At 37.8% G+C, this 27908-nt stretch overlaps 1 protein-coding gene across 1 annotated transcript; it reads right to left on the minus strand.

Annotated features, from left to right (window-relative positions):
* Positions 1 to 6666: 6666 nt before the first annotated feature.
* Positions 6667 to 27897, minus strand: LOC126712757 (glutamate receptor 2.1-like). Its single transcript, XM_050412214.1, has 5 exons — positions 27581 to 27897; positions 9559 to 10898; positions 8778 to 9090; positions 7590 to 7996; positions 6667 to 7464 (listed from the first exon to the last, which is right to left on the minus strand). The coding sequence occupies exons 1-5, from the start codon at positions 27846 to 27848 to the stop codon at positions 6832 to 6834; spliced, it is 2961 nt and encodes a 986-aa protein (XP_050268171.1). The 5' UTR covers positions 27849 to 27897; the 3' UTR covers positions 6667 to 6831.
* Between the last annotated feature and the right edge of the window lie 11 nt (positions 27898 to 27908).

Raw genomic sequence — 27908 nt, forward strand, 5'->3', positions numbered from 1 at the left:
TCCGTGAATTTGTCTTTGGGCTTTCTTTTCTCCCTAACCCTAGACATATAAAAGGATCAGTTTAAGGGCCGTCAAAGTGTTCACAAGTTGCATAAGTTTTGAGCAAACTCTGTTCAAGCAAATTGTGACCGGAGACGAAATTCTTTCCCTAGTTCATCTCTTTCTCTTGAAGAAGTTGTTGTGTATGTGCACCATAGGGTTTTGTGACCAAGAATATTCTTGATCTTCATCATGTGGATGAATTGAAGAACTTTGCAACCAACAACCTTCTTAGTTGGTGATTGAAGTCGCGTACTGGGATTCGCGCAATTGGTTAGTCACGTACTTGGGAGTCGTGCATTGAAAGGAGAACTGTCACTACAGAACAAGTCCAATTGGGTATTAGGATAAGAGTTCAACTGTAGGTTGGTAAGGTACTTGGATTCCTTTACTTGTAATCGCTTGTTATGATAATAGTGAAGTTTCGGGAGTGGTGACCTGAAAATCACCCGGTGGGGTATCTGCTGTTAGGTTTTCCCCATTCGTAAACAAATCACCGTGTTATTTATTTTTCGCTGCATATTTAGTTTATTGGTGATTTGTTTGTGCTACCACGCGTTTGCATGATAAATTGATTAATTAATAACTTGGCTAATTAATTAATTAATTTCTATCACAAGGGGTCATTCAGTTTGTGGCCTATCAGGCTAGTATCCCAGCATCATTTTTGGTTGCCTTGGAGAATAACATGATATCGTCGGTGTACATAACATGTGTTAAGGCAAACCCATTTGCACTAGCTTTGGCTCCACCTATGTTGCCTGAGCTAAGCTCCTGTTAAGCAATCTAGATAGCACCTCTTGTCCAAGGATAAACAGGTACGGCGCTAATGGATCGCCTTGCCTTAGTCCCTTGTTGGGTTTGAACTGGTTTGACCTACCTTCGTTGACAAGTACCTTGAAGGATACAGATGAGATGCATGTTAGTATCCGCTTAATGAACACAGAGTCGAACCCGAGGTTAGTGAGCACAACTTGGATGAATCTCCAATTGAACCAGTCATATGCCTTTTAGGAGATTGAGCTTAAGGGCGATGAAACTCATTTTAACTTTTCTTACCTTGAAACTATGAAGGAACTCATGCACAACTACTTGATTTTCTATGATCCATCTCCTTGGGATGAAAGCAAATTGGCAAGGAGAGATTATCTTGTACAAGAGAGGTCTCAATTTTGAGACAAGCAGCTTGGAAATGATCTTATACACCACATTACAAAGACTTATAGGCTGATAGTTGTTGACAGAGGACGGGCTGGAAGTTTTGAGGATTAGGACAATAAGTGAACTATTAACCTCTTAAGGCAACCTCCCATCCACAAAGAAAGATGTGACAGCTTGAGTAACTGCATCTCCTATGATAGGCCAAAACTCTTTATAGAACAGAGCTGGGAATCTGTTGGGGCCGGGGGCTTTTAGGTCTTGCATTCGAAAGAGTGTGTCCTTAATTTCCTTTGGGGTAGGGATTGTCTTTAGGATCAAAGTCTCTTTCTCGGTGATACATTGGGGCAGAATTAAGCATCTAAAGAGATATAGTACACTCTGATCATTGTCCCCTTATCTTTTCATTTTGTGCATAAAAGTTTTAAGAGCCTTCATTATAGAAAAGTGCAATGCTAAGCTCTATAAAAACCTACGAAAGCATTGCAAGCAAGGTTAGTCTTCTCACGTTTGTGTGTCTACGTTTTCAATTTCTCTTTAATATTATAATTTTGTCATCCAAATAAAAATTTCTAGCTTCATCATTTTTTTTTTTTTTTTACTCTCAAAATCTATTAGATTTGGAGAAAAATTCAATTAGGTTAGAAATCCTGGATTGGTTTGGAAGTCTTATGATATATTTTGTGTCACTAATGTTATTAATAATTTCATATTTACCATAAAAATTTGTCTTAGTATTTTTGATCTCCACCTCCACCTCTCCATCCTCTATGCTCTATTTACTTATCTTAAAATTTTTATAAAAAAAAAAAATGTGTTTGGATGGCAGGATTTTGGCACTTGAATTTGAGTTTGGGTAATTAAAATCAAAATACCTTGTTTGGATAGGTTACAAAGGATTATGAATTTAAATTTGACAAATTTACGAAGAGTTATAAACCTTAAAATCCTTAAATTTGAAATAAATTCTAAACCCATAGAATTTTAAAAATTCATAATACATACTTCAATATTTATAGATTTAGAATTAATACATTTCAAATTTATCACTTTAAAATTTAAATCTAAATTCAAATACAAATTCAAGTATTCAAATGCAACCCAAAATGATTTTAAAAGTTAATCTTGACCAACACCATACTTAGATTGAAAATGTCAATTGGTCAAAGACAATTATTGGTGTCATTTTCCCAGAAAACTGTGGATCACAATCAATGGTCGATGAGGATGATAACATTTCATGACTTGGCAAGCTCTCTCTCTCTCTCTCTACCTTGTCATCTAAAAGAAATTGACACCAAAGGTTTACTTTGAGGGTAAAGAATTTAGTAGTCAACGCTAGGTTTTATACATGGTGGAGGCTATATATACTCACTCTCACTTCAATCCCGATCATGTCTTACCTACTTTCCTACGTACTTGGTGGAGGCTATATATAACGACTTACCTACTTGCAGCAACAAAAAAATGACTGCCTCCCTTTGTATGGTAGTATAATTTTCATGTCAACTCTTATTCTATTCAATCATGTCTATCCTTCCTACTTGCCTAAAAGGATGACAGAAAAAATAAAAAACCTCACATACATAGGGGATATAATTTCCCCGTCATTTTTATTCAAGTCAATCATTAGTTCTTGACTATCCATCCTACTTTGAAAAATGAAAACCTCTCCCATCCCTGGGGACAATCTAGTGAGTGATAACTGATAACATTGTGAAATAAAATGATATTTTACTCACTTTAGGTATTTGAAGAGCTCTAAACATCTATTTTAGGAAAAATAAAATGACACTCTTCTTTGAGGTTTGTACAAATGAATATGATTTTTTTTTTTTTTTGAACTTGAAATTTTAAAATTGAATATTTCAATTGAGAAAGTACAATCTGAGAAAATCCACAATTTATGATAATATCAAAGCAAATGGTCTTAAATTCAAATTCAAACCTTGTGGCTTGTGATTAGAGGTTTGGGGTTGTGGCTTGATTTGCAATGAAACAAGCCACAAGCCCACAACAAACTCAAACTGTTGTTAAGACTCTTAACAACAGTTTGAGTTTGTTGTGGGCTTGTGACTTGATTTGCAATGAAGGGTTTCAACCGACATGGTGGTGAATAATATTGGAATTGAGGTCGACTTTATGAGTTCAAATAATGGGTCATGGATTGACTCTTTCAACACCATTACGTCGGCCATGCCACCTTAATTTCTAGGATTGTAATTCTTTGCTATTTTAAATTTTCTTTTGTAGGAAGATCGTTGGCTGTACGTGACTGAAATTTTAAGGGGGCTTTTTTGTGTGCAAAATTTAGTTTCCTTCTCTATTTTTCAAGGGAGTAAATTTTATGGGCCTGAAGTGAAAATACTCCACTCCTCTTTATTTCCTCTGATTTCTTCCCTAGCGAATGGTGGAAATGATACTCATACTATCATTTTCTTTCATAAGTTTTCCATACTCCTCCCTTTCACCCAAATCAAACAGAACCTTAGGCTTATATTGCAATAAAGTTCCAAAATTTAATATATTTTGACCTTCAATATTTTAAGTGAAAGAAACAAGTTGACATGTATTATTATTTTTATGAATCTGATGAATTTACTTTTTAATGGAAGAATCTGATGATTTTACAAAATTGTAAGTTGACATTTAATATTGAAAGTCAAGCTTTTCTAGTGATCTTCCTTCAAGCAATTTCGGATGTTTGAACTACTAATAGTGACACAACACAAGCCACCAAGGCACCAACCACGAATAAAGTTTCTTTCCTAACTAATTTGGAGAGGAACTCTTTAAACTTATCATATATTTTTATATTGAGTCTGAAATTTGAAAATTTAACTGTTGGATTACATGTTCTTATTATATCCTTCATGCTTGCAAAATTTTAAGAAAATCAAAAATCAATTGTTATATCATCAAACAAATATTAAAATTTCAAGTTTTTATAATCTAAAATTGTGTATAAAAAAAAAATGGTTCATTGATCAAATAGTAAATAAAATTTGATTTAAACAAAATTTGATATGCATGAAATTCAACAGTTAGATTTTCAAAATTCACTCATAAAAAAGAGATATATAATAATTTTGAAGAATTTTTTTCCAAACTAGTTTGGAGAAAAACTTTGTTCACAAACCACCATGGTCATTTTGATTCTTCAAGACACAAACAATAAATTGGAATTCAATATCTTATTGTCCCGGGACCCTATGTGAATTCCAGTGCATAGTGGTGAGGACACTTTTTGAACAACTATGAATCTATCAAAAATATTAATCTAAACATAATAATATAGACAAAATCTAGACCCCATAGATGATTATTTATTGATGGCCCAAGCCCAAAATCCATTGTGGAAACCCCTGAAGTTAGCAAAACTTAGCCCATAACATGGGTCCACAAAGTTCAGCACAATCGAAGCTCTTTTCTATTGCCGTGTGGACCAAGCCCACACACAGAAAATGAGCCAGCAAAAAAGAAAATTAAGGACAGTGGATAGGAGGGTAAAAGTGTCACTTCACATTGGTTTTGGACTCATCAAAAGTCTCTTTACTGAGCTTCGAACACCGAGGAAATTATAGAGCGGACTAAGTTCGGCTTAAATATATTTGGAGCCTTGGTCTCTATATTTTAATTGGAAGATGACATGTGTCTTATTATGTGTAATGTATATAATTTACTTGGTTTGTTAAGTAATTTATATACATGGTATATGACAACCACTAATGTCATCTTCTTGATGATTGGAGTCCAATTTTCCAAACATATTTAGAGTAAAATTTTGTTCTTAAATAGTTTATGAACCATGCTTATTATTTACATAGGAAGATTGTTGATGTGGTCCTCCCTAACTAATGAGATAATGTCATCTATGCAAACGTATGTGTGAGTTTCCTAATTAGCACAAAGAATAAAAAATTATAAATACCAGATGATGTCACATTTGCATAAATAACAGCATTTTATTGGTTTAAAGGTCAGGAAGAATCACCTCAGTAGTCCTTTTAGTGAAACAAATAATTTCTCTGCAATGTGCATAGCCTGGGTGCTCATGGAAGAACCAAAATATTTGAACACACATTCTCTTCCCAATAAAGAGAATCAATCACCAGACAAATCCCTTAATTAAAGTTAGAAATTTGGGAAGGGATTTAATGAGTTGGGCTAGGCCTTGCGGTGTTTTACCTTATTGGGTTTTTATTTAGTGAACAATCTCTCGTCTTAAGTGTGTGGTTATTCTTATTATTGTTTATTTACTATTTTATTCAAATCACCATTGAAATTGGCTAGGTAACTACTTGGATTATAAGTTGCGAATTTGTTGGTAGCAGAACGATCTAGGGGTCTAAACATTATTTTCATCTTGTTTTTTTTTTTGATAAGTTAATCTCAAAATAATGTGGTTGCTATTGTTCTCTTTTTGTTTAATGATATACTTATGTAAATGGTTGGATGGGTGTGTAGCGTAATTGGAATTGATACTGACCATATAAATTTATTTGACGTGCCCGAGGTTTATTTTGGATATAGTAAATAAAGAGTAAGGTTTTTATGCAACCTAAGTTGCAGGAATATTTATGCAAACTACTATGTGGCAGTTAAAAAAACCATTCACATTTATTTATAATCACATGACATTTTTAATAAGTTTAGTTGACTTGCTTAACTATTATATATGGCTTTAAGTACGGTCACGTAGTGGTTTGTATAAAAATTCTGGATTGCATAAAAATCTTGTCCATAAATAAATAAGACTTTTTCCCAACATCATTCTCTATATAGATAATTATTTTTACCATTGATAAAGGACCCTACATTAATTCATTATAGTTAAGATTGTGAAAGGAATCAAACTTAGCTTGAGTTTGACACATTAAGATACCATCGAATTATTCTCAATGAGTCCATAAGAAGTGATCCCATTTTTTTCATTGGGTTTGGGTAAAAGATTGCATACCTTTGGCATGATAGTCACTTCGCAAGTATAAGTGTTTGTGAGATGTGGAGGGTAAGGGCTGAGATTTAAGTTTCCAGGAGGAAGTTTTATATACATATACACTTAGATTAGGCTATAGTAGAATTTCTATTTTGTATTAAAAAAAAAAGCTCCATTGAGATCTTTCATTAACTGAAAAAAATAAAATAAAAAATCGAGCAAAATTTAAAGCTCGAATATTTAACGAACTATGCTTGAAAAAAATGCAGGCTTGACTAGTTGACTTGATATGTTGTGGACACTAATGTAATGTAATATATGTGTTGTATAAAGAAAATGCACCTGTGCATATTTTTTAATGAAATCTATTACAATTAAGGTGAAAAAATAATGTATTAGCAGATTGAGAGATAGTTTGGTGGCCAATACGCATTAGGAAATGTCAAAACATAAGTTTCATAAGTATAATTTGAATTAGGCTTATGAATGGAATTACACATGAATCTCTTTAGTTTTCTACCACCATAGTATGAAAAAAAAGTATCTCACAAAACATTTCTCTTACAATATGTGCAATCCACATATGTGAGAGATGTTTTATAAAATCGTCTCATAAGATAATTTTTCTTATATTATATCCTTAAGTGGAGGTATGATACAAATGACACTATTCTAAAATATTACTAAAATGCATATCAACAATTTTCATGAGCTATTTCTAAGGTTATTGTTCCCTCAAGATTTGGGCAGCTCATTAGCTCAATAGCCGGCGCTAATTGAGATGCTTGACTATTTGGACTGGGATCACCATATTCTCTAGGAGGCGTTTCTGAAGCTCCACGACAAGCAAATGGGGGTTCACTGTGTGTTGAATAGCTTGATGGACATTGCAGGTAGTTACTATTTGGTGAGGTTTCACTTGCACCTATAACATGAACACTATTAATGCCACTTCCGTCTTGCAGTGCTCTCTTTCTAAAAGTATGGGAATTGAGGTCTTTTCTATCAAAGATTCTTAAGGTATTATGAATTCTTCTCCATATTGAGCCTTCTGAATGAAAGTGGATCAAGATTTGTTGCCTTTCCTTGTAAAGGAACATAGACATGGAGATGATGAGAGCTAATAAGGAAGCAACCCCAGCAATGAGAAATAGGCCCCAAAAGCTAGCAAGGCTAAGACTCGCAGAAGAAACCTGGTTATTAGAGTTTGTACAATTGTTTTGCTGTCCTAGCCATGCATTCTCAATCTCTTTCATTTTCTCTCCTTCTATTACATTTAAGACTGCCCTTGACACATCAGATACTAGAGGCGAACCTATTGGGAAGACCTGCAAGTCATTAAAAAAAATCAATATGAGAAACTATACACTTATTTAAGCGCACACACAAACACATATGAGAGAGAGAGAGAGAGAGAGAGAGAGAGAGAGAGAGAGAGAGAGAGAGAGCTTACAAAGCCAAAACCATCAGTTTTGAATATTGATTCAACCATGGTATACTTGGAGCAATATTGACCGAGAAAAAGTTCCATGTAAGGAATTTCAAAAACAGCTGCATCTATACCTCCATTCGCACCTCCTTTTGACAAAAGTTCATCACATTCTTCTGCAGAATCATATGCCTTAAGTTTGGTTTTATCAAACTTCATTTCTTGTAAGATTCCCAAAAGAAAAGATCCTTCTTTGTAGCCAACATACTCCCCATTCTTAATAAGTTGGTTGATATCAGTAACAGTCGGTTGTAACTGTTGAACTGTTAAGAGTGATGTCAAACTTGCAGTGTAACTTTGAGTGAGTATAAATACTACAAAAATCCATATGATTACCACAAACCTTGCCAAGTTGCTTACCACTGTCTCCCCTGTAAATTAAATTGAAAAGATTTCAAGAAGATAATGTAATTGCATCAAAAATAACAAGCTTTTATAATATTTGAGATGTAAATCATCCAAATATATTATTATCTTTTTAACTTATGATAGAGAATTCAAGGAATCTTCAGTGGTAATATAGACAAAATTTTCCTCTAAATTGGGTTGCAAGAGATCTTGCTAATTGAAATGACCATACACATTTACATTTGTAGATAATTTATTTTAACAAGTCATATGATTTTTAAATAATTTATTTAACTATATGTACAAGTGAATATTCATTTGAGTAGTTTTGTTGGAGTAGCCTTTCTCCTAGTTTGATGGAAAATTATTTCTGTATTAATACAAGTTATAAGTCATTAACTCCAGTCCATGAAGCAATAACTTTGAGGGTTTCCGTGTTGGTTTTGGAACCAATTAAGTAGTATCTTAGCCTGTTGATAGAAAAAAATTGTCAAAAATGGACGCCATAAATTGAAACTTAAAACTCTCCCTCAAAAAAACAAAAAAGTGGAAGAGTATTATTTTTGTTGTAATATAGATTACAAGCTATTGAGTCCCGCGTATGACGTGAGAATTTTAAAGATTTCTTTATTGGTTTGGAATCATATCAATTAGAAGAGTAGCAAAGAAGTGCATTAAGCCTACAAAGACTTTAACTAAGCATTGTATGCTAGTTTAAGAGCACTCGAACCAAGATAGTGTTTGTGTATTGCAGAAGTGCTTGTCTATGTGAAATAAGTCTCTAGAGTTATGACAAAAACTTACGTTGTGCAAACACCATTGTAGAGAAAGAGTACCATAAGCTAGTACCAATTTGATGTGAGGGAGGCCCCCGAAAATCATCATTTATTCGGTGTTCAAGAACCCAGACTATAAAGCCAATGAAGACAAAGAAACACCCGCTTGCCATCCAAAGGTCCCAACTTAAAGGCTTCAAAAACACCCAGGCATTTTTTTTCCCACTGTCGTTGATTGGCACTACTAAGGATACTCCAGATTCCGTGTATGGCAATGTGAAATCGACAAAGTTAGACCTATTTGCTATGATGGTTGTATCTCCTACCACAGCATCAAAATTCTGTCAAGTAAAATATTAATTACTTAGATCATTTTCATTAGTATGATAGCTTTAGTAATACAGTAAGAGAATTTTCAATTAATTTCTCATTGAATAGCATAAACAATTCTAGACAAGATTTCTTAGTTTGGAGAGAAATCCTTGAAACTACTCTTATATCCTTTTACTGAATGTGAATTTTAAAAATCAAACTGTTGGAAAGTATATTCTTTATATTCTTAGCATAGAGATCAAATTTTATTTAGATCAGATGTTATTTATTATTCAATCAATAAACTTATTTTTTATGCAATATGTTCGATCACAAAAACTTGAAATTTAAACATTTAATTAATGACACAGATATTGATCTTTGATTTTCTTGAAATTTTGCAAGTATGAAGAATATAATAAGAACATGCAATACAACGGTTAGATTTTCAAAATTTACATCTAATTAAAATATAGTAAGATGAAGTTTTTACTAACCCCAAGATATACTTGGTAGACCATATCATCATAACTACCAGCGCTTCCACCACTTGAATTTGCAAAGGGAATGAATTCGTAGCTAACGGCATATGGTAATGTTTCCATGACAGCATTGAAGACATCTATGCAGTAGCCTGTTACCTGTGTTCTGTTGCTGCTAGGATCATATGTCACCTTAACAAATTCAGTAAAACCATCCTTCACTGGAACTCCTATTTTCAACCTTTTCCCATATGTTGGAATCTCCCAACCTTTTGGAACGATACTTGAATCACCTGGCCATATAATAGGTCCTAGATTTTTCATGGAAGTAGAATATGTGCTTGAGTTCCTCAAATTCAATTCATTCCTTGTGAGTCCATTTTCTGGAGTCCAAAATGCAACCCCTCTTTCTCCATTACCATTCACGTTAATTATTTTGAAAGTTGATGATTGTGATTGCCCATTAAAAAGATTGAAATTTCCTGCTAGGCCTTTAAATTTGATACCCAATAATGCTTCACAAAGTTTTGGACCATTTTGAGAGACCCCAATAGCTTCAAGTTCTGTTAAGTTGCTTGAAGCATTTGTCTTTTCAAAGTAAAAGTTTGCGGTCCCAACCTTCTCTACTGCCCTCGCTAGTGCTAAAGCAGCATCATAGGCCCATAGTCCTATAACAGTCAATTCAGCATTCAAAATGGCTGGATTTTCTGCTTGGAATTTCCTTTTCCATCGAGCTGTAAAATTTTCAAGTTCTTTAGTTTCTGGAAAATAAGTCTTTACACCCAATACCCCTTGCATTGAGTTGAGGACTGATTGTTCTATCAAACTTAAAGAGTTAGTTATCACATTTGTTGTAATCCAAACATAACCTTCACTCATCATTCCAATCTCTTTTGCCTTGTTGAAAAGCCTAGAACTGAGATTGGTTGGCATGTGCACAATAAAGACTCTAGTTTGCATTGTCATCAACTTATAAAGTTCTTCACCAATTTCGTCATCTGAGGCCAATGGAGGAATGGGACTTCGATAAGGGACACGTGCATCAACATTTTGCAAGGCATCAACCAAGAAGGATATTATACCTTCCCCGAATTCATTGTCTACATAGATTGGCACGGTCTCTCTCCATCCAAAGGCTTGAACAATTCCACTTATAACTTTCACTTGAGATGTGTCAATTTGAGCTACTTGAAAAAAGTATGGACTTCGACGGGAGGTAAGAGAAGGGCTTGTTGCTGAGAATGATACAATGGGTACCTGAGCTTTCTCACCAAGATCAATCACAAAGTTGGCTTGCGTTGAGTTTTGCGGACCTATGATGGCTTGCACTTCTATATTTTTAATCAGGTCTAGGGCTATGTTCCAAAAACAAAGAGAAATTTGATTTATTGTCTATTTACCCTCAAAATAAACAGAAGTTTAAAAAACTAAGGTAAAATTTAGTACTAAACAATGGAAAACGTTAGCAATTAGAATGTGATAATATGATTAACATCACCTTCTAAAATTTTGACGCATATTCACTATATACACACCTAGCCCACTGGGCTCAAGCCCAGTTTACTTTTCTAACACAGTACTTTACTTATTGTGCACGCTTATTACTTGTTTAACACTCTCATGCCTATATATAAAAGCTGTTTATTTTACAAGTGCAGATAGGTAGAAATATATATATTATTCCTATATTCTCTTTTTCTTTATTTTATCAACATAAAACATAAAAAATAAAAAATAAAAATTGTATGATTGCGTTTTTTGTTTTTTGTTTTTTGTCTTGTGCTGAGTCTAATATCACACAAAGTACTAGGTAATTGTAACATATATATATATATATATATATATATATAAACAATCAAGAGAAACTTCAAACATGAGTCTACTGATGTCGTTAATGTATAATTGGATTATGACAAATGATATCAACATATTATGAATCACTGAATAAGTAGAAAAGGCTCCTTTTGGAATGGAATTTGGGTTTTAAATTTATTCAGCTTGAAATAGGTTCTATGACAGTTCTTTCCTAGTTAACCACTGATAAAGATATCTCACCAAATGTTATTATACTACTATGTGATTGCAGGAACCTTATGCAACGCAACTGGACTGCCTAGATGTGCCACATATTCTGTGAAGCCAATGGTTGCGTGAATGCTCTAGCAAAGAGTGGAAATCAGTAATAGTGCATTTGGAAATTTTTGATACTTGTTTTGCTTTCTTATATGCATCTTTTGTATTGGATATGGAACACTTTGGGACTACTAGAGTGTGTCCCACAAAGGCTGTAATGCTTGTTGTTGTATGACATTATATATATTTAAATAATACTCCCCTATTTTATCCCAAAAAAAAAAAAAAAAAAAAGTAGAAAAGGATTATATATTTTATATTTTACTAAATCTTGTAGGGAGGTGGCAATGATATAGTAAGTTATAGTTTTAAAAAATGGACAATTAATTAGTCAATTTACTATTTTTTTTTTAAAGATAAAGTTCAGTTGATTTTATTGGTTTAAAATTTTATTGCAAATCAATACAATAAAAATGCTAACTAAAGCACTAAAAAACTGATGTGGGATAAACCTTTATCATAACCTCTCCCATCATTCCCTTTCATGTAGAAAACAAGGAAGAAGATAAAAAGGAAAAGAAAGTAGTTAAAATACAAATTTTAGCACACTCAAATCAGATCAAGATTCTCTAAAGTTCTCTATAGGCTATAATCTTAAATGTGAACTCTTCATGCTACTTCTAATTAATAGTTTGAAAGACAGAATTCAAATTCTAAGGAAACATTAGAAAAATGTTATAATTCAAAAAAAAAAAAAAAGTAGTAAGAAATTTTGAAATATAGTGTAAGAACATTCACATCAGTTTGTGTAAAAATTATTTTGTCTGTTTTTGAATAAAAACACCCACAAAATATTATCTCTATTCTAAACTCTATTTAATTAAAATATCAGTTTCTCTTATCGTTTAATCACTTCTCTCTCACAACAACCACCATTCATTCTTTTCCCTTATTCTCAAGAAACATAAAGAAAAAAAATTAAAATTAAAATAAACAAGCTACAATGCTTGTGTATATTTGAACAAGCACCATAACAAATTTTTATTTTACATAATGAATGCATAATCTGATGTGAGAAAATTTTGGGTTTGGTTGCATATTTTTACCCTTATGCTAATTTATACAATCTAATACAAATTCTCTAAGTTGCATTTTAAATCTTTTTAAAATTCAGCAACATGTAATTGAATTGCATTGATTGACTGTTAAGCGTTTTGTTTTCTTTGTTAAGAGAAGGAGATGGGTATCACAATATAGTTGTCTTTATCTGTGTTTTTCTTTTTTTATTATTATTATTTTGTTGAATGTCCCTGTCTCATTTTGTTACAACTTGTCTCTCGCCAGATGATTCTTTGAAGTCCATTATAAAACTGAACATACTTACGTTATAATTATTAACTAGTCATTAACCCGTGCGATACACAAAAAAACTATATATTGGATATGAGATTTTAAAAACTTTTCATTAAACTTCCCACCACAAAGATATAAATTTACCAGAACACAAACTTTTAGTATGAAAACAAAGATAATGATATTTAATCGATAGGGTAATAACACAGGCTTTTAGAAGAAAAAAATTTGATTTAAAAAGTAGGAAATTTTAGCACAAGCAAGAGCAACTACAATTGTTAAGGAAGGATAAAAGGTCCTATAAGAAATATTTTTTCCAATATTTGGGCCCAATGGTGGTATTCAAAGAAGGCGACTTGTTACACAAAATTCTTCTCATTATAATCAAAATCCTAAAGTGAATATTCAATCCAAAAATGTGTAACCAATGTTATATATTGAAGTGTTGTACAAGGCAGAGAATAGAAAAAACATATTCTTATGACCACGCCCATATAGCTTCTAAGTTCTAACTATTATGCTGAGTAACCAAACAATATTAGTAATTGAAAAAGTATCATAATCTAGCATACTAATTTAAAAGTTACAATTTCAAACACAACCTCACTATGAAAATTCCACCGACGTTCAAATATCACATAGTTTAAGTAAAACTATAAAAGTAATAAAACTAACATTTGGAATAGAGGGTTAAAGCGTATCTTTTAAATCTGGAACACTTTAAAACAATAATAACAAATTTCATAACCAAATATAAATATATTAACATATAATACGGAACACTATTATAGATTTTATATTATTCAAGGTTCTTAACTATCTCTGCTAATTCCAATTGAATTAGATTTCTATTCTATTTGGTAACTTCTATCTCTACTCATTTTAATTGAAATTAGGTTTCTATTCTATGTGGTAACTTACTAATTGAATTAGCTTCTTCTCCTAATTCTAATTGAAAATATCTCCTAATTGAATTAGGTTTCCATGTAATTAGCATGCTCATAAAATAGTTTTGCATTTTTTTTTTTTTTATCTTATCCTTTCTACTTAAGAATAAAAAAAATGACTTTATGAAATAAAGTCACCAGCTTTTTAATTCATCTATAGAATTTTTTTTTTGAAAGGTTTGGATTGAAAGTTGCTTCTGTAACTTTGAATCTAAACCCTTGAATAAAAAAAATTGGAAAAAAAAAAAAGAAGGTCAAAATGTAAAAATTGTTGTGAGAGAATTTCACTCTACAATAACCTAGTGGTATATTGCACGGAATCTCCATTCATGAATGGGTGATATTTAAAGATGTAAAAACCAATTAACTAAATTGTTTCATGAATATATACATTACAATCTATAATACAAGCCAAGAAATAGCAAATGAAAAGGAAACATAGAATATGAAGGCATCTTTAAAGATTTTGCATAAGTACCAAGAAATATATTCACACAGACTATGAAAGGAAAAACAAACACAAACACAAACCATACACAAACTACTATTAAAAAAAGAATACAAAAACTAAAAAGACAAATTGAGAAAGCTATGAAGAGAAATTTTCGTACCTTGAGAAAGAAGTGTTTGTAACAAAAGAATAGTTTGCGGCAACACACGTAGGTTTATACATATATAAGAAAGTAAGTTGGCACCTCCTTCACTGTGAAGGAGTTTGCATTGCATACAAACATGATTTAGAGACTTCCATGCCACTCCAATAAAATCCAATTCCTAATGGGACTCTTAATTCATGGCAACCGGCTAAGTGGCATTAATCTTATTATACGTACCTATATATGATCTTCTAATATTTATCATATAAAATCATTTTTTTTTTTTTAAAATAATGCTAACGTGGAAAAAGAATCTAAAATAAAAAGAATCTAAAATAAAAGGAAAAAGAAAATAATGATGACGTGGAAAATTGTGGAAATTTCAGAGACTTCAATTTTATATATATATTGTAGGGACACGATTCTCAAACGGCCCAACAAGGACGTTGGGCTCGCACGTGAAGGATCCCTCACAATAAGATTTGTAGAGAGTGGGCTTAAAAGGTTAGCGTCTGGTCACGGGGCGTTGGTCCAAACCGGACTTTAGGGAAACTCAGATAAGAAAAGGCTTCAGCCTGGATATCCAAGCCCTACAACTTTGTAACTTGAGGGATTGGACTCCTCGGATCATGTCCGAGGAGCACTAATGTCTTTCTCCGGTTACCCGGCGGTGGGTTTTTCGTGGTGGTGTACTTATATTGTCCGGTCATTCTCATCCCTGGAGTTTTTCCCAGGAAGTGAGATGATAATCCCCTCCCTTTTCTAATTAGTTTACCTTTCCTTTTATACTAGCCTACGTTTGTTGTCCCTCGTCCACGTGTAGGGTCAACTTTTCCAGGACTGATATTTGTCCCGTCAATCTAATCCCAGAACTGTTGGGGATGGTTAATAAAGCCTAAAAATCAGGTTCTGTTAGGTGCAGAGTCTTATCAGTGAAGGGTATTAAGGACAACTTCCCTGAGATATTTTCTGATCTTTAGGGTTTGCCCGTATACTACTTTCATCAATGAGACTTTGGGTCTGCCGAGGACTAAGCTGTCCTCGGCCATATCTCCGAGCCCTTTTGTGCTTCTCATTTTTGAGTTTGGGCCATGGCCTTCTTCGGCTTGGACCTGTGGACTCCCCATAAGCAAGCGGGCCGAGCCCATAAATTATTGAGCCCCACAATAGCCCCTCAAAACCCTGCTGTCCAACATTTTGGTTGGAAAGGTGGGTTTTGGTAATACCGAGCCTTTATCGTGGCTCATTTAATTCAGCCCTTGATCGACGTTAGCGACTCTTCACCTCCCTAGGGAATGCGCCGGTCTACAAGACGTTTCCCTCAATTTACGCGCGATGCGTTTATGCCGTTTGGTTATCCGAAGCATGCCTTTAATATCTTCCTTTTACGAGACCTCCCAGATTCAACGGTATTTGGTAGCATGGGGGAATGAAACGGGTGTATTGATGTTTGCAGATCTCCTTGGAGATCTGCACACATTAAGTAATCTCCTCTTCGTCCCCTATATAAAGAGAGAAGACAAAAGCTGATTTTCTCATACTTGAGTCCCTCAGATTCCTCCCAGAGTCCACTTCTTCTCTTTGGTTATTCCTTATCCGATAATACGTTCACCACAGTAGTCAGCCATGAGTAAACTATTTCATTCCCAAAAACACCATGTCCTAATAAAGCTAGAGATGACTCGGTCTGGGCAAGGATGGCGGAGACTCAAGATTTTTCTCTCCTTCCTTCTAGCCAAAATCCGAAGCAGGGATTCGTCGCGTCCCACTTTCGGCGTGACCGAGTCAAAGCCATCCATTATCACCACCACCCGCTCTCTCATGAGCATATCTAACATGGCGTCAGTGTGTTAGGAGTCAAGACTGGGGCAGGGACTAGGCGTCCCCGCTTCTTCCTCTCTTTCTTCACTGGCGCCTCTTTTTGCCTCTCTTTCCCCCTTCTCACCTTTTCCCTCTTCTTCTCCTCCTTCCTACTCATGTCCTCCATCTTCTTCATTCATCTCCTCCATCTTCTGCTCATGTCCTCCATCTTCTTCTTCCTTTGCGCTCCTTGATGACAAGAGCTTGCTGAAGTGCTTCCATGTGTTCCAATTCTTCTTCCTTCTCCTTCATCTTTTTCTAAAGAAGGTTCTTCTCCTGATATGAGCAGTACTGAGGCAGAGATTGGAGAGACTTTGAAGGCGAGTTTAAAAGACACCTGACTGTTTACTGATCTGTATTGTGGATGCTATTGTTGCTTTAACAATTCATTTTTTGTATAGGCTTGTTTAAGCCCTTCTTTGTACGTTGTAATAATTTTTTATATTAATAAAAGTTATTGTTATTCTACTTCGCATGTTCTGTTTATATGTTTTAATAAATTTGCAAGCACTGCTCGGCACAATAGTATAGCATTTGAATCAATGACAACTAAGGCCCAAAATACTTGCTAATAAAAAGATGCCACCATAACTTTAACAGAATTACTTGACATAGCAATGCCGACCAGGGAGGGACGACACTTACCTCAAAATTAGCCAAGATGAGGACTGAGTATTCGATACGGTGTAAGAAGTAACTATCCGAGGACATGTCATCCGCAAAACGAACAGTTTCCTTAGGCTATTGAATAGGGGGTCATTTTGCCATCTTAACATACTGGCCTTAACATTTTACAGTATTTGAGCCGAGGACTTTCCCGTCCGAGTAGTTGGCGTTCCCATAGGCTTGAGTCCGAGGACCATGCAATGCCTTGGTTCTGTCCAAAACTTTTTCTAGTACTTGGTTTCCCCATAGGCTTGAGTCCGAGGACCATGCAATGCCTTGGTTCTGTCCAAAACTTTTTCTAGTACTTAGTTTCCCCATAGGCTTGAGTCCGAGGACCATGCAATGCCTTGGTTCTGTCCAAAACCTTTTGAGTTCAATTTCTCCCTTTCTTCAGGTATATCACGAGGCGCCGAGCAGGAGGTTGCCCTTGGCAGCGGCTATTCCTCGGCGTGGGCCATAGTTCCTGGGCCCTTATGCAGAACGGGCCTGGGCCGCGAATTCACTAGGCCCACGAATTAAGAGGTATTTATGTAGTCTTTGGCCACGCGGTACTTTTTGTCGTCCCAGTGTTCGAGGTGCGCCTTCACGAGGCTCCTTTAATCTTGTGGTTGCAGTTGACGTTGGAAGTTGGGCTAGAGCCATTTTGTCTGTAGCGTTCCTTGGGACGCTGCGTGAGTTGACTGCCACCACCTTGTCTTTTCAAATAAATAGGAGGGAGAGAGAGTTGCTTTATATACACACAGCTCCTTCAGTTTCCTCCCAAATCACAACTCCTATATTCAGTGCTGTCCTCCCTTAGCAAAACATGTTTGAGGTGAAGGTTGGGAAGAAAGAACTCTCTCCGCCACAGAAGCGCCGTGTCCTCATGAGACTCAAAATAGTGAGGTATGGGCACAGGAAGCATAAGTTCAGGGGAATACTCCATTTCGACCGAGGGGAAAGGGTGTCTCTCCCTCTTTTAGTCAAAATCCGAAGCAGGTTCTGTTCATGCCAGAATTTTGGAGTGTCAGAAGGAGGATTCTCCGCCATCAGCCCCTTTGCCTTGTGGCAGGCAAATATTTAGAGAAAGCCCCTCAACTTCCAGCTCCCTGCACCTTTCCTTCAGTGGTGTCAGGCTCAAGTTGGGTTCTCTCTGCACTCTAGAGCTTCGAGGTTGCGGGCCCCAGGCTGGGTTCTTTTGTTGCCTGAGTTATGGGCATGTAAAAGCACTGAGGAAGAACGAGGTCTTGAAGCAGTAGCCAACCTCTTTTCTGTGCCACCTCCTCGGCTTCGTTTTATATATTTTTTTCTTGTACCTTCCTATTCAATTACGTAGTGAGCTCTGACATAAGCTGATTCCAGCTTTTCATTGTACGCTGTACTATTTCTTTATTTTAGTAAAAAGAGAAATTTATTTACATGTTTTGAGTACTGATCTTTTGGCAACACTACTTTGTGAATGGGTGTGCTCCATGGGTGTGTTCCTTCAAGAATATTTATAGCAAGATACCTTGAAACATAATCTAACTAACTCTAATTTACCAATACTACCATGCGTTATATCGATAATTCATAGTAAATCAAACTTAGGAAATTAACCGGGGTAACAGTTGAATATTCTGTGATAAGCGCGTGAATACCGTCCAAGACTGATAATCTCTAAATAATCCATGCGAGCAGTCGACTGGGAAGTAGGGAGCTTCGATTGTGCTTTTGTGTACTTGGTTTCCCCATAGGCTTGAGTCCGAGGACCATGCAAGTCCTAGGTTCTGTCCAAAACTTATGGTTTTTCTTTTACGTACTTGGTTTCCCCATAGGCTTGAGTCCGAGGACCATGCAAGGCCTTGATTCTGTCCAATACTTGTGAGATTTCTTTTTTGTACTTGGTTTCCCCATAGGCTTGGGTCCGAGGACCATACAAGGCCTTGGTTCTGTCCAAAACTTGTAAGATTTCTTTTTTGTACTTGGTTTCCCCATAGGCTTGGGCCCGAGGACCATACAAGGCCTTGGTTCTGTCCAAAACTTGTAAGATTTCTTTTTTGTACTTGGTTTCTCCATAGGCTTGGGTCCGAGGACCATACAAGGCCCTGGTTCTGTCCAAAACTTATGGTTTTTCTTTTACGTACTTGGTTTCCCCATAGGCTTGAGTCCGAGGACCATGCAAGGCCTTGGTTCTGTACAAAACTTGTGAGATTTCTTTTTTGTACTTGATTTCCCCATAGGCTTGGGTCCGAGGACCATACAAGGCCTTGGTTCTGTCCAAAACTTGTAAGATTTCTTTTTTGTACTTGGTTTCCCCATAGGCTTGGGTCCGAGGACCATACAAGGCCCTGGTTCTGTCCAAAACTTATGGTTTTTCTTTTACGTACTTGGTTTCCCCATAGGCTTGAGTCCGAGGACCATGCAAGGCCTTGGTTCTGTACAAAACTTGTGAGATTTCTTTTTTGTACTTGATTTCCCCATAGGCTTGGGTCCGAGGACCATACAAGGCCTTGGTTCTGTCCAAAACTTGTAAGATTTCTTTTTTGTACTTGGTTTCCCCATAGGCTTGGGTCCGAGGACCATACAAGGCCCTGGTTCTGTCCAAAACTTATGGTTTTTCTTTTACGTACTTGGTTTCCCCATAGGCTTGAGTCCGAGGACCATGCAAGGCCTTGGTTCTGTCTAAAACTTGTGAGATTTCTTTTTTGTACTTGGTTTCCCCATAGGCTTGGGTCCGAGGACCATACAAGGCCTTGGTTCTGTCCAAAACTTGTAAGATTTCTTTTTTGTACTTGGTTTCCCCATAGGCTTGGGTCCGAGGACCATACAAGGCCCTGGTTCTGTCCAAAACTTATAAGATTTCTTTTTTGTACTTGGTTTCCCCATAGGCTTGGGTTGGAGGACCATACAAGGCTCTGGTTCTGTCCAAAACTTGTAAGATTTCTTTTTTGTACTTGGTTTCCCCATAGGCTTGGGTCCGAGGACCATACAAGGCCTTGGTTCTGTCCAAAACTTGTAAGATTTCTTTTTTGTACTTGGTTTCCCCATAGGCTTTGGTCCGAGGACCATACAAGGCCTTGGTTATGTCCAAAACTTGTAAGATTTCTTTTTTGTACTTGGTTTCCCCATAGGCTTGGGTCCGAGGACCATATAAGGCCTTGGTTCTGTCCAAAACTTGTAAGATTTCTTTTTTGTACTTGGTTTCCCCATAGGCTTGGGTCTAAGGACCATACAAGGCCTTGGTTCTGTCCAAAACTTGTAAGATTTCTTTTTAAGTAATTTTTTCTCTATACTTATTTATTTTTCGAAGGTTAACCCCTAGGCCAGGGAGGGGAGAGTTGGCTTGAGGCCGGAAGCCCCTAGAGCTGCCCGCGCCGTTAGCAGTGCAAGGCGTAGCCTCTAGCAGAAGCTTATGTCAGAGCAACAACTGCACGTCGCCGGAGATGGGAAAAACTCGCGAATCTCTGCTTGCTAGAGAGTTGACTCATGCGCCACCCGTGCCAACGCGCAAGCCTTCCCGTAGACGGCGCCAATTGTAGGGACAAGATTCTCAAACGGCCCAACAAGAACGTTGGGCTCGCACGTGAAAGATCCCTCACAATAAGATTTGTAGAGAGTGGGTTTAAAAGGCTAGCGTCTGGTCACGGGGCGTTGGTCCAAACCGGATTTTAGGGAAACTCAGATAAGAAAAGGTTTCAGCCTGGATATCCAAGCCCTACAACTTTGTAACTTGAGGGATTGGACTCCTCGGATCATGTCCGAGGAGCACTAATGTCTTTCTCCGGTTACCCGGCGGTGGGTTTTTCGTGGTGGTGTACTTATATTGTCCGGTCATTCTCATCCCTGGAGTTTTTCCCAGGAAGTGAGATGATAATCCCCTCCCTTTTCTAATTAGTTTACCTTTCCTTTTATACTAGCCTACGTTTGTTGTCCCTCGTCCACGTGTAGGGTCAACTTTTCCAGGACTGATATTTGTCCCGTCAATCTAATCCCAGAACTGTTGGGGATGGTTAATAAAGCCTAAAAATCAGGTTCTGTTAGGTGCAGAGTCTTATCAGTGAAGGGTATTAAGGACAACTTCCCTGAGATATTTTCTGATCTTTAGGGTTTGCCCGTATACTACTTTCATCAATGAGACTTTGGGTTTGCCGAGGACTAAGCTGTCCTCGGCCATATCTCCGAGCCCTTTTGTGCTTCTCATTTTTGAGTTTGGGCCATGGCCTTCTTCGGCTTGGACCTGTGGACTCCCCATAAGCAAGCGGGCCGAGCCCATAAATTATTGAGCCCCACAATAGCCCCTCAAAACCCTGCTGTCCAACATCTTGGTTGGAAAGGTGGGTTTTGGTAATACCGAGCCTTTATCGTGGCTCATTTAATTCAGCCCTTGATCGACGTTAGCGACTCTTCACCTCCCTAGGGAATGCGCCGGTCTACAAGACGTTTCCCTCAATTTACGCGCGATGCGTTTATGCCGTTTGGTTATCCGAAGCATGCCTTTAATATCTTCCTTTTACGAGACCTCCCAGATTCAACGGTATTTGGTAGCATGGGGGAATGAAACGGGTGTATTGATGTTTGCAGATCTCCTTGGAGATCTGCACACATTAAGTAATCTCCTCTTCGTCCCCTATATAAAGAGAGAAGACAAAAGCTGATTTTCTCATACTTGAGTCCCTCAGATTCCTCCCAGAGTCCACTTCTTCTCTTTGGTTATTCCTTATCCGATAATACGTTCACCACAGTAGTCAGCCATGAGTAAACTATTTCATTCCCAAAAACACCATGTCCTAATAAAGCTAGAGATGACTCGGTCTGGGCAAGGATGGCGGAGACTCAAGATTTTTCTCTCCTTCCTTCTAGCCAAAATCCGAAGCAGGGATTCGTCGCGTCCCACTTTCGGCGTGACCGAGTCAAAGCCATCCATTATCACCACCACCCGCTCTCTCATGAGCATATCTAACATGGCGTCAGTGTGTTAGGAGTCAAGACTGGGGCAGGGACTAGGCGTCCCCGCTTCTTCCTCTCTTTCTTCACTGGCGCCTCTTTTTGCCTCTCTTTCCCCCTTCTCACCTTTTCCCTCTTCTTCTCCTCCTTCCTACTCATGTCCTCCATCTTCTTCATTCATCTCCTCCATCTTCTGCTCATGTCCTCCATCTTCTTCTTCCTTTGCGCTCCTTGATGACAAGAGCTTGCTGAAGTGCTTCCATGTGTTCCAATTCTTCTTCCTTCTCCTTCATCTTTTTCTAAAGAACGTTCTTCTCCTGATATGAGCAGTACTGAGGCAGAGATTGGAGAGACTTTGAAGGCGAGTTTAAAAGACACCTGACTGTTTACTGATCTGTATTGTGGATGCTATTGTTGCTTTAACAATTCATTTTTTGTATAGGCTTGTTTAAGCCCTTCTTTGTACGTTGTAATAATTTTTTATATTAATAAAAGTTATTGTTATTCTACTTCGCATGTTCTGTTTATATGTTTTAATAAATTTGCAAGCACTGCTCGGCACAATAGTATAGCATTTGAATCAATGACAACTAAGGCCCAAAATACTTGCTAATAAAAAGATGCCACCATAACTTTAACAGAATTACTTGACATAGCAATGCCGACCAGGGAGGGACGACACTTACCTCAAAATTAGCCAAGATGAGGACTGAGTATTCGATACGGTGTAAGAAGTAACTATCCGAGGACATGTCATCCGCAAAACGAACAGTTTCCTTAGGCTATTGAATAGGGGGTCATTTTGCCATCTTAACATACTGGCCTTAACATTTTACAGTATTTGAGCCGAGGACTTTCCCGTCCGAGTAGTTGGCGTTCCCATAGGCTTGAGTCCGAGGACCATGCAATGCCTTGGTTCTGTCCAAAACTTTTTCTAGTACTTGGTTTCCCCATAGGCTTGAGTCCGAGGACCATGCAATGCCTTGGTTCTGTCCAAAACTTTTTCTAGTACTTAGTTTCCCCATAGGCTTGAGTCCGAGGACCATGCAATGCCTTGGTTCTGTCCAAAACCTTTTGAGTTCAATTTCTCCCTTTCTTCAGGTATATCACGAGGCGCCGAGCAGGAGGTTGCCCTTGGCAGCGGCTATTCCTCGGCGTGGGCCATAGTTCCTGGGCCCTTATGCAGAACGGGCCTGGGCCGCGAATTCACTAGGCCCACGAATTAAGAGGTATTTATGTAGTCTTTGGCCACGCGGTACTTTTTGTCGTCCCAGTGTTCGAGGTGCGCCTTCACGAGGCTCCTTTAATCTTGTGGTTGCAGTTGACGTTGGAAGTTGGGCTAGAGCCATTTTGTCTGTAGCGTTCCTTGGGACGCTGCGTGAGTTGACTGCCACCACCTTGTCTTTTCAAATAAATAGGAGGGAGAGAGAGTTGCTTTATATACACACAGCTCCTTCAGTTTCCTCCCAAATCACAACTCCTATATTCAGTGCTGTCCTCCCTTAGCAAAACATGTTTGAGGTGAAGGTTGGGAAGAAAGAACTCTCTCCGCCACAGAAGCGCCGTGTCCTCATGAGACTCAAAATAGTGAGGTATGGGCACAGGAAGCATAAGTTCAGGGGAATACTCCATTTCGACCGAGGGGAAAGGGTGTCTCTCCCTCTTTTAGTCAAAATCCGAAGCAGGTTCTGTTCATGCCAGAATTTTGGAGTGTCAGAAGGAGGATTCTCCGCCATCAGCCCCTTTGCCTTGTGGCAGGCAAATATTTAGAGAAAGCCCCTCAACTTCCAGCTCCCTGCACCTTTCCTTCAGCGGTGTCAGGCTCAAGTTGGGTTCTCTCTGCACTCTAGAGCTTCGAGGTTGCGGGCCCCAGGCTGGGTTCTTTTGTTGCCTGAGTTATGGGCATGTAAAAGCACTGAGGAAGAACGAGGTCTTGAAGCAGTAGCCAACCTCTTTTCTGTGCCACCTCCTCGGCTTCGTTTTATATATTTTTTTCTTGTACCTTCCTATTCAATTACATAGTGAGCTCTGACATAAGCTGATTCCAGCTTTTCATTGTACGCTGTACTATTTCTTTATTTTAGTAAAAAGAGAAATTTATTTACATGTTTTGAGTACTGATCTTTTGGCAACACTACTTTGTGAATGGGTGTGCTCCATGGGTGTGTTCCTTCAAGAATATTTATAGCAAGATAACTTGAAACATAATCTAACTAACTCTAATTTACCAATACTACCATGCGTTATATCGATAATTCATAGTAAATCAAACTTAGGAAATTAACCGGGGTAACAGTTGAATATTCTGTGATAAGCGCGTGAATACCGTCCAAGACTGATAATCTCTAAATAATCCATGCGAGCAGTCGACTGGGAAGTAGGGAGCTTCGATTGTGCTTTTGTGTACTTGGTTTCCCCATAGGCTTGAGTCCGAGGACCATGCAAGTCCTAGGTTCTGTCCAAAACTTATGGTTTTTCTTTTACGTACTTGGTTTCCCCATAGGCTTGAGTCCGAGGACCATGCAAGGCCTTGATTCTGTCCAATACTTGTGAGATTTCTTTTTTGTACTTGGTTTCCCCATAGGCTTGGGTCCGAGGACCATACAAGGCCTTGGTTCTGTCCAAAACTTGTAAGATTTCTTTTTTGTACTTGGTTTCCCCATAGGCTTGGGCCCGAGGACCATACAAGGCCTTGGTTCTGTCCAAAACTTGTAAGATTTCTTTTTTGTACTTGGTTTCTCCATAGGCTTGGGTCCGAGGACCATACAAGGCCCTGGTTCTGTCCAAAACTTATGGTTTTTCTTTTACGTACTTGGTTTCCCCATAGGCTTGAGTCCGAGGACCATGCAAGGCCTTGGTTCTGTACAAAACTTGTGAGATTTCTTTTTTGTACTTGATTTCCCCATAGGCTTGGGTCCATGGACCATACAAGGCCTTGGTTCTGTCCAAAACTTGTAAGATTTCTTTTTTGTACTTGGTTTCCCCATAGGCTTGGGTCCGAGGACCATACAAGGCCCTGGTTCTGTCCAAAACTTATGGTTTTTCTTTTACGTACTTGGTTTCCCCATAGGCTTGAGTCCGAGGACCATGCAAGGCCTTGGTTCTGTCTAAAACTTGTGAGATTTCTTTTTTGTACTTGGTTTCCCCATAGGCTTGGGTCCGAGGACCATACAAGGCCTTGGTTCTGTCCAAAACTTGTAAGATTTCTTTTTTGTACTTGGTTTCCCCATAGGCTTGGGTCCGAGGACCATACAAGGCCCTGGTTCTGTCCAAAACTTATAAGATTTCTTTTTTGTACTTGGTTTCCCCATAGGCTTGGGTTGGAGGACCATACAAGGCTCTGGTTCTGTCCAAAACTTGTAAGATTTCTTTTTTGTACTTGGTTTCCCCATAGGCTTGGGTCCGAGGACCATACAAGGCCTTGGTTCTGTCCAAAACTTGTAAGATTTCTTTTTTGTACTTGGTTTCCCCATAGGCTTGGGTCCAAGGACCATACAAGGCCTTGGTTATGTCCAAAACTTGTAAGATTTCTTTTTTGTACTTGGTTTCCCCATAGGCTTGGGTCCGAGGACCATATAAGGCCTTGGTTCTGTCCAAAACTTGTAAGATTTCTTTTTTGTACTTGGTTTCCCCATAGGCTTGGGTCTAAGGACCATACAAGGCCTTGGTTCTGTCCAAAACTTGTAAGATTTCTTTTTAAGTAATTTTTTCTCTATACTTATTTATTTTTCGAAGGTTAACCCCTAGGCCAGGGAGGGGAGAGTTGGCTTGAGGCCGGAAGCCCCTAGAGCTGCCCGCGCCGTTAGCAGTGCAAGGCGTAGCCTCTAGCAGAAGCTTATGTCAGAGCAACAACTGCACGTCGCCGGAGATGGGAAAAACTCGCGAATCTCTGCTTGCTAGAGAGTTGACTCATGCGCCACCCGTGCCAACGCGCAAGCCTTCCCATAGACGGCGCCAATTGTAGGGACAAGATTCTCAAACGGCCCAACAAGAACGTTGGGCTCGCACGTGAAAGATCCCTCACAATAAGATTTGTAGAGAGTGGGTTTAAAAGGCTAGCGTCTGGTCACGGGGCGTTGGTCCAAACCGGATTTTAGGGAAACTCAGATAAGAAAAGGTTTCAGCCTGGATATCCAAGCTCACAACTTTGTAACTTGAGGGATTGGACTCCTCGGATCATGTCCGAGGAGCACTAATGTCTTTCTCCGGTTACCCGGCGGTGGGTTTTTCGTGGTGGTGTACTTATATTGTCCGGTCATTCTCATCCCTGGAGTTTTTCCCAGGAAGTGAGATGATAATCCCCTCCCTTTTCTAATTAGTTTACCTTTCCTTTTATACTAGCCTACGTTTGCTGTCCCTCGTCCACGTGTAGGGTCAACTTTTCCAGGACTGATATTTGTCCCGTCAATCTAATCCCAGAACTGTTGGGGATGGTTAATAAAGCCTAAAAATCAGGTTCTGTTAGGTGCAGAGTCTTATCAGTGAAGGGTATTAAGGACAACTTCCCTGAGATATTTTCTGATCTTTAGGGTTTGCCCGTATACTACTTTCATCAATGAGACTTTGGGTCTGCCGAGGACTAAGCTGTCCTCGGCCATATCTCCGGGCCCTTTTGTGCTTCTCATTTTTGAGCTTGGGCCATGACCTTCTTCGGCTTGGGCCTGTGGACTCCCCATAAGCAAGCGGGCCGGGCCCATAAATTATTGAGCCCCACATATATATATATTGATTATTTTTCGTAGTTTTCTCAACTGGTTTTCGTCGATCACCTCAAATATATTTTATAACCAAGTCAAATATTGAGGTCAACTTCAAGAACAATCTTCCAATTTAATAATTTATGATATTGGTTTTTCCGTTTTTGGTATGTAGTTTTTTTCTTCTTCCTTTTTTTTTTTTTTTTTTTTTTTTTTGAGAAAGTTTTTGGTATGTAGTTGAATTGTATAATCCTAGGTGTATCAAAATTTTCTTTAAAAAAAAGATATTGGGTTACTCATAGGGACAAGGTTTAGCTCCGAAACATGTTTGGAGCTATAAATTTCAACTCATACTAGTAAGAAGACATGTATCCATATTATGAACATTGCATATGGCTTATTTAACCAACCTTAATCCAATCAACTAAAAGTAAGCTATGTGTATTTAATTGCACAAGAAAATGATGCTTATCATCTTCTCCTTGAGAGACTCTCAAGCCTAAAACTTCAAACATGTTTATAACTAGACATTGTCCTAAAAATTATTTAGGTTCTTTCTATATTCTAATTTTGGGAAGTCTCAACTTTTACTTCCAAAAATCCTGTCCTCCCATCCATACAACAAGACAATTGACAATGAACGGCTACAGATATCAAACTATCAAGTAGTACTTCTTTGAAAGTCTGTTAGTAGAAAAACAACGTAAGCTTTATCCAAAATGTGCTTGTGGTGAGAAAGTCTTAAGTTTTTAGATATTCATAAATTTTAATCTCATTAATCCATACGGTTCCAATTAATCCAATAAGAAGAAAACATTAAGAATTGACTAGTGAATGGAGAAACAAACACACACACACACACACACAAGAAAAAGTACAGAAGAAGAAGAAGAAGAAAAGAAAACAGAAGGTTTCACAGAGAGAGAGAGAGAGAGAGAACCTGCAGCGGCTGCTCTAACAACATCACTTTTGGAGTCCCTGGAGTTAATAACCAGCCTAGTTTTGTAATAAGGATTAGAGGCATAGAAGTCTGAAAGGGCCATGTCGATGCAACTGAACCCCATCTTCCCATTCAATGTATCGAAGTTAAGAATGACACCAACATTAACTGGGATTGTCGTGTTTTGTGCGTTGGCCAAGAAACTTCTTTCAGAAATAATAATGAAGATGAAAAGAGAAAAAGTAATTCTGGCAGGGGTCTTCATCATGATGTTTGAATATCTTGGTGGCTTTAAGATTCATGGTTTTAAGTCAGATCGATTTGGTCT

This window comes from Quercus robur, chromosome 2 (assembly GCF_932294415.1).
Source record: "Quercus robur chromosome 2, dhQueRobu3.1, whole genome shotgun sequence".
Lineage (NCBI taxonomy): Eukaryota > Viridiplantae > Streptophyta > Magnoliopsida > Fagales > Fagaceae > Quercus > Quercus robur.

Coding starts and splice junctions, on each gene's coding strand:
- LOC126712757 (XM_050412214.1), bottom strand. CDS start 27,848: ATGATGAAGACCCCTGCCAGAATTACTTTTTCTCTTTTCATCTTCATT. Junction 9,091..9,558: donor TCTACCAAGTATATCTTGGG/GTTAGTAAAAAC, acceptor TTTACTTGACAG/AATTTTGATGCTGTGGTAGG. Junction 7,465..7,589: donor AAACTGATGGTTTTGGCTTT/GTAAGCTCTCTC, acceptor AATGACTTGCAG/GTCTTCCCAATAGGTTCGCC.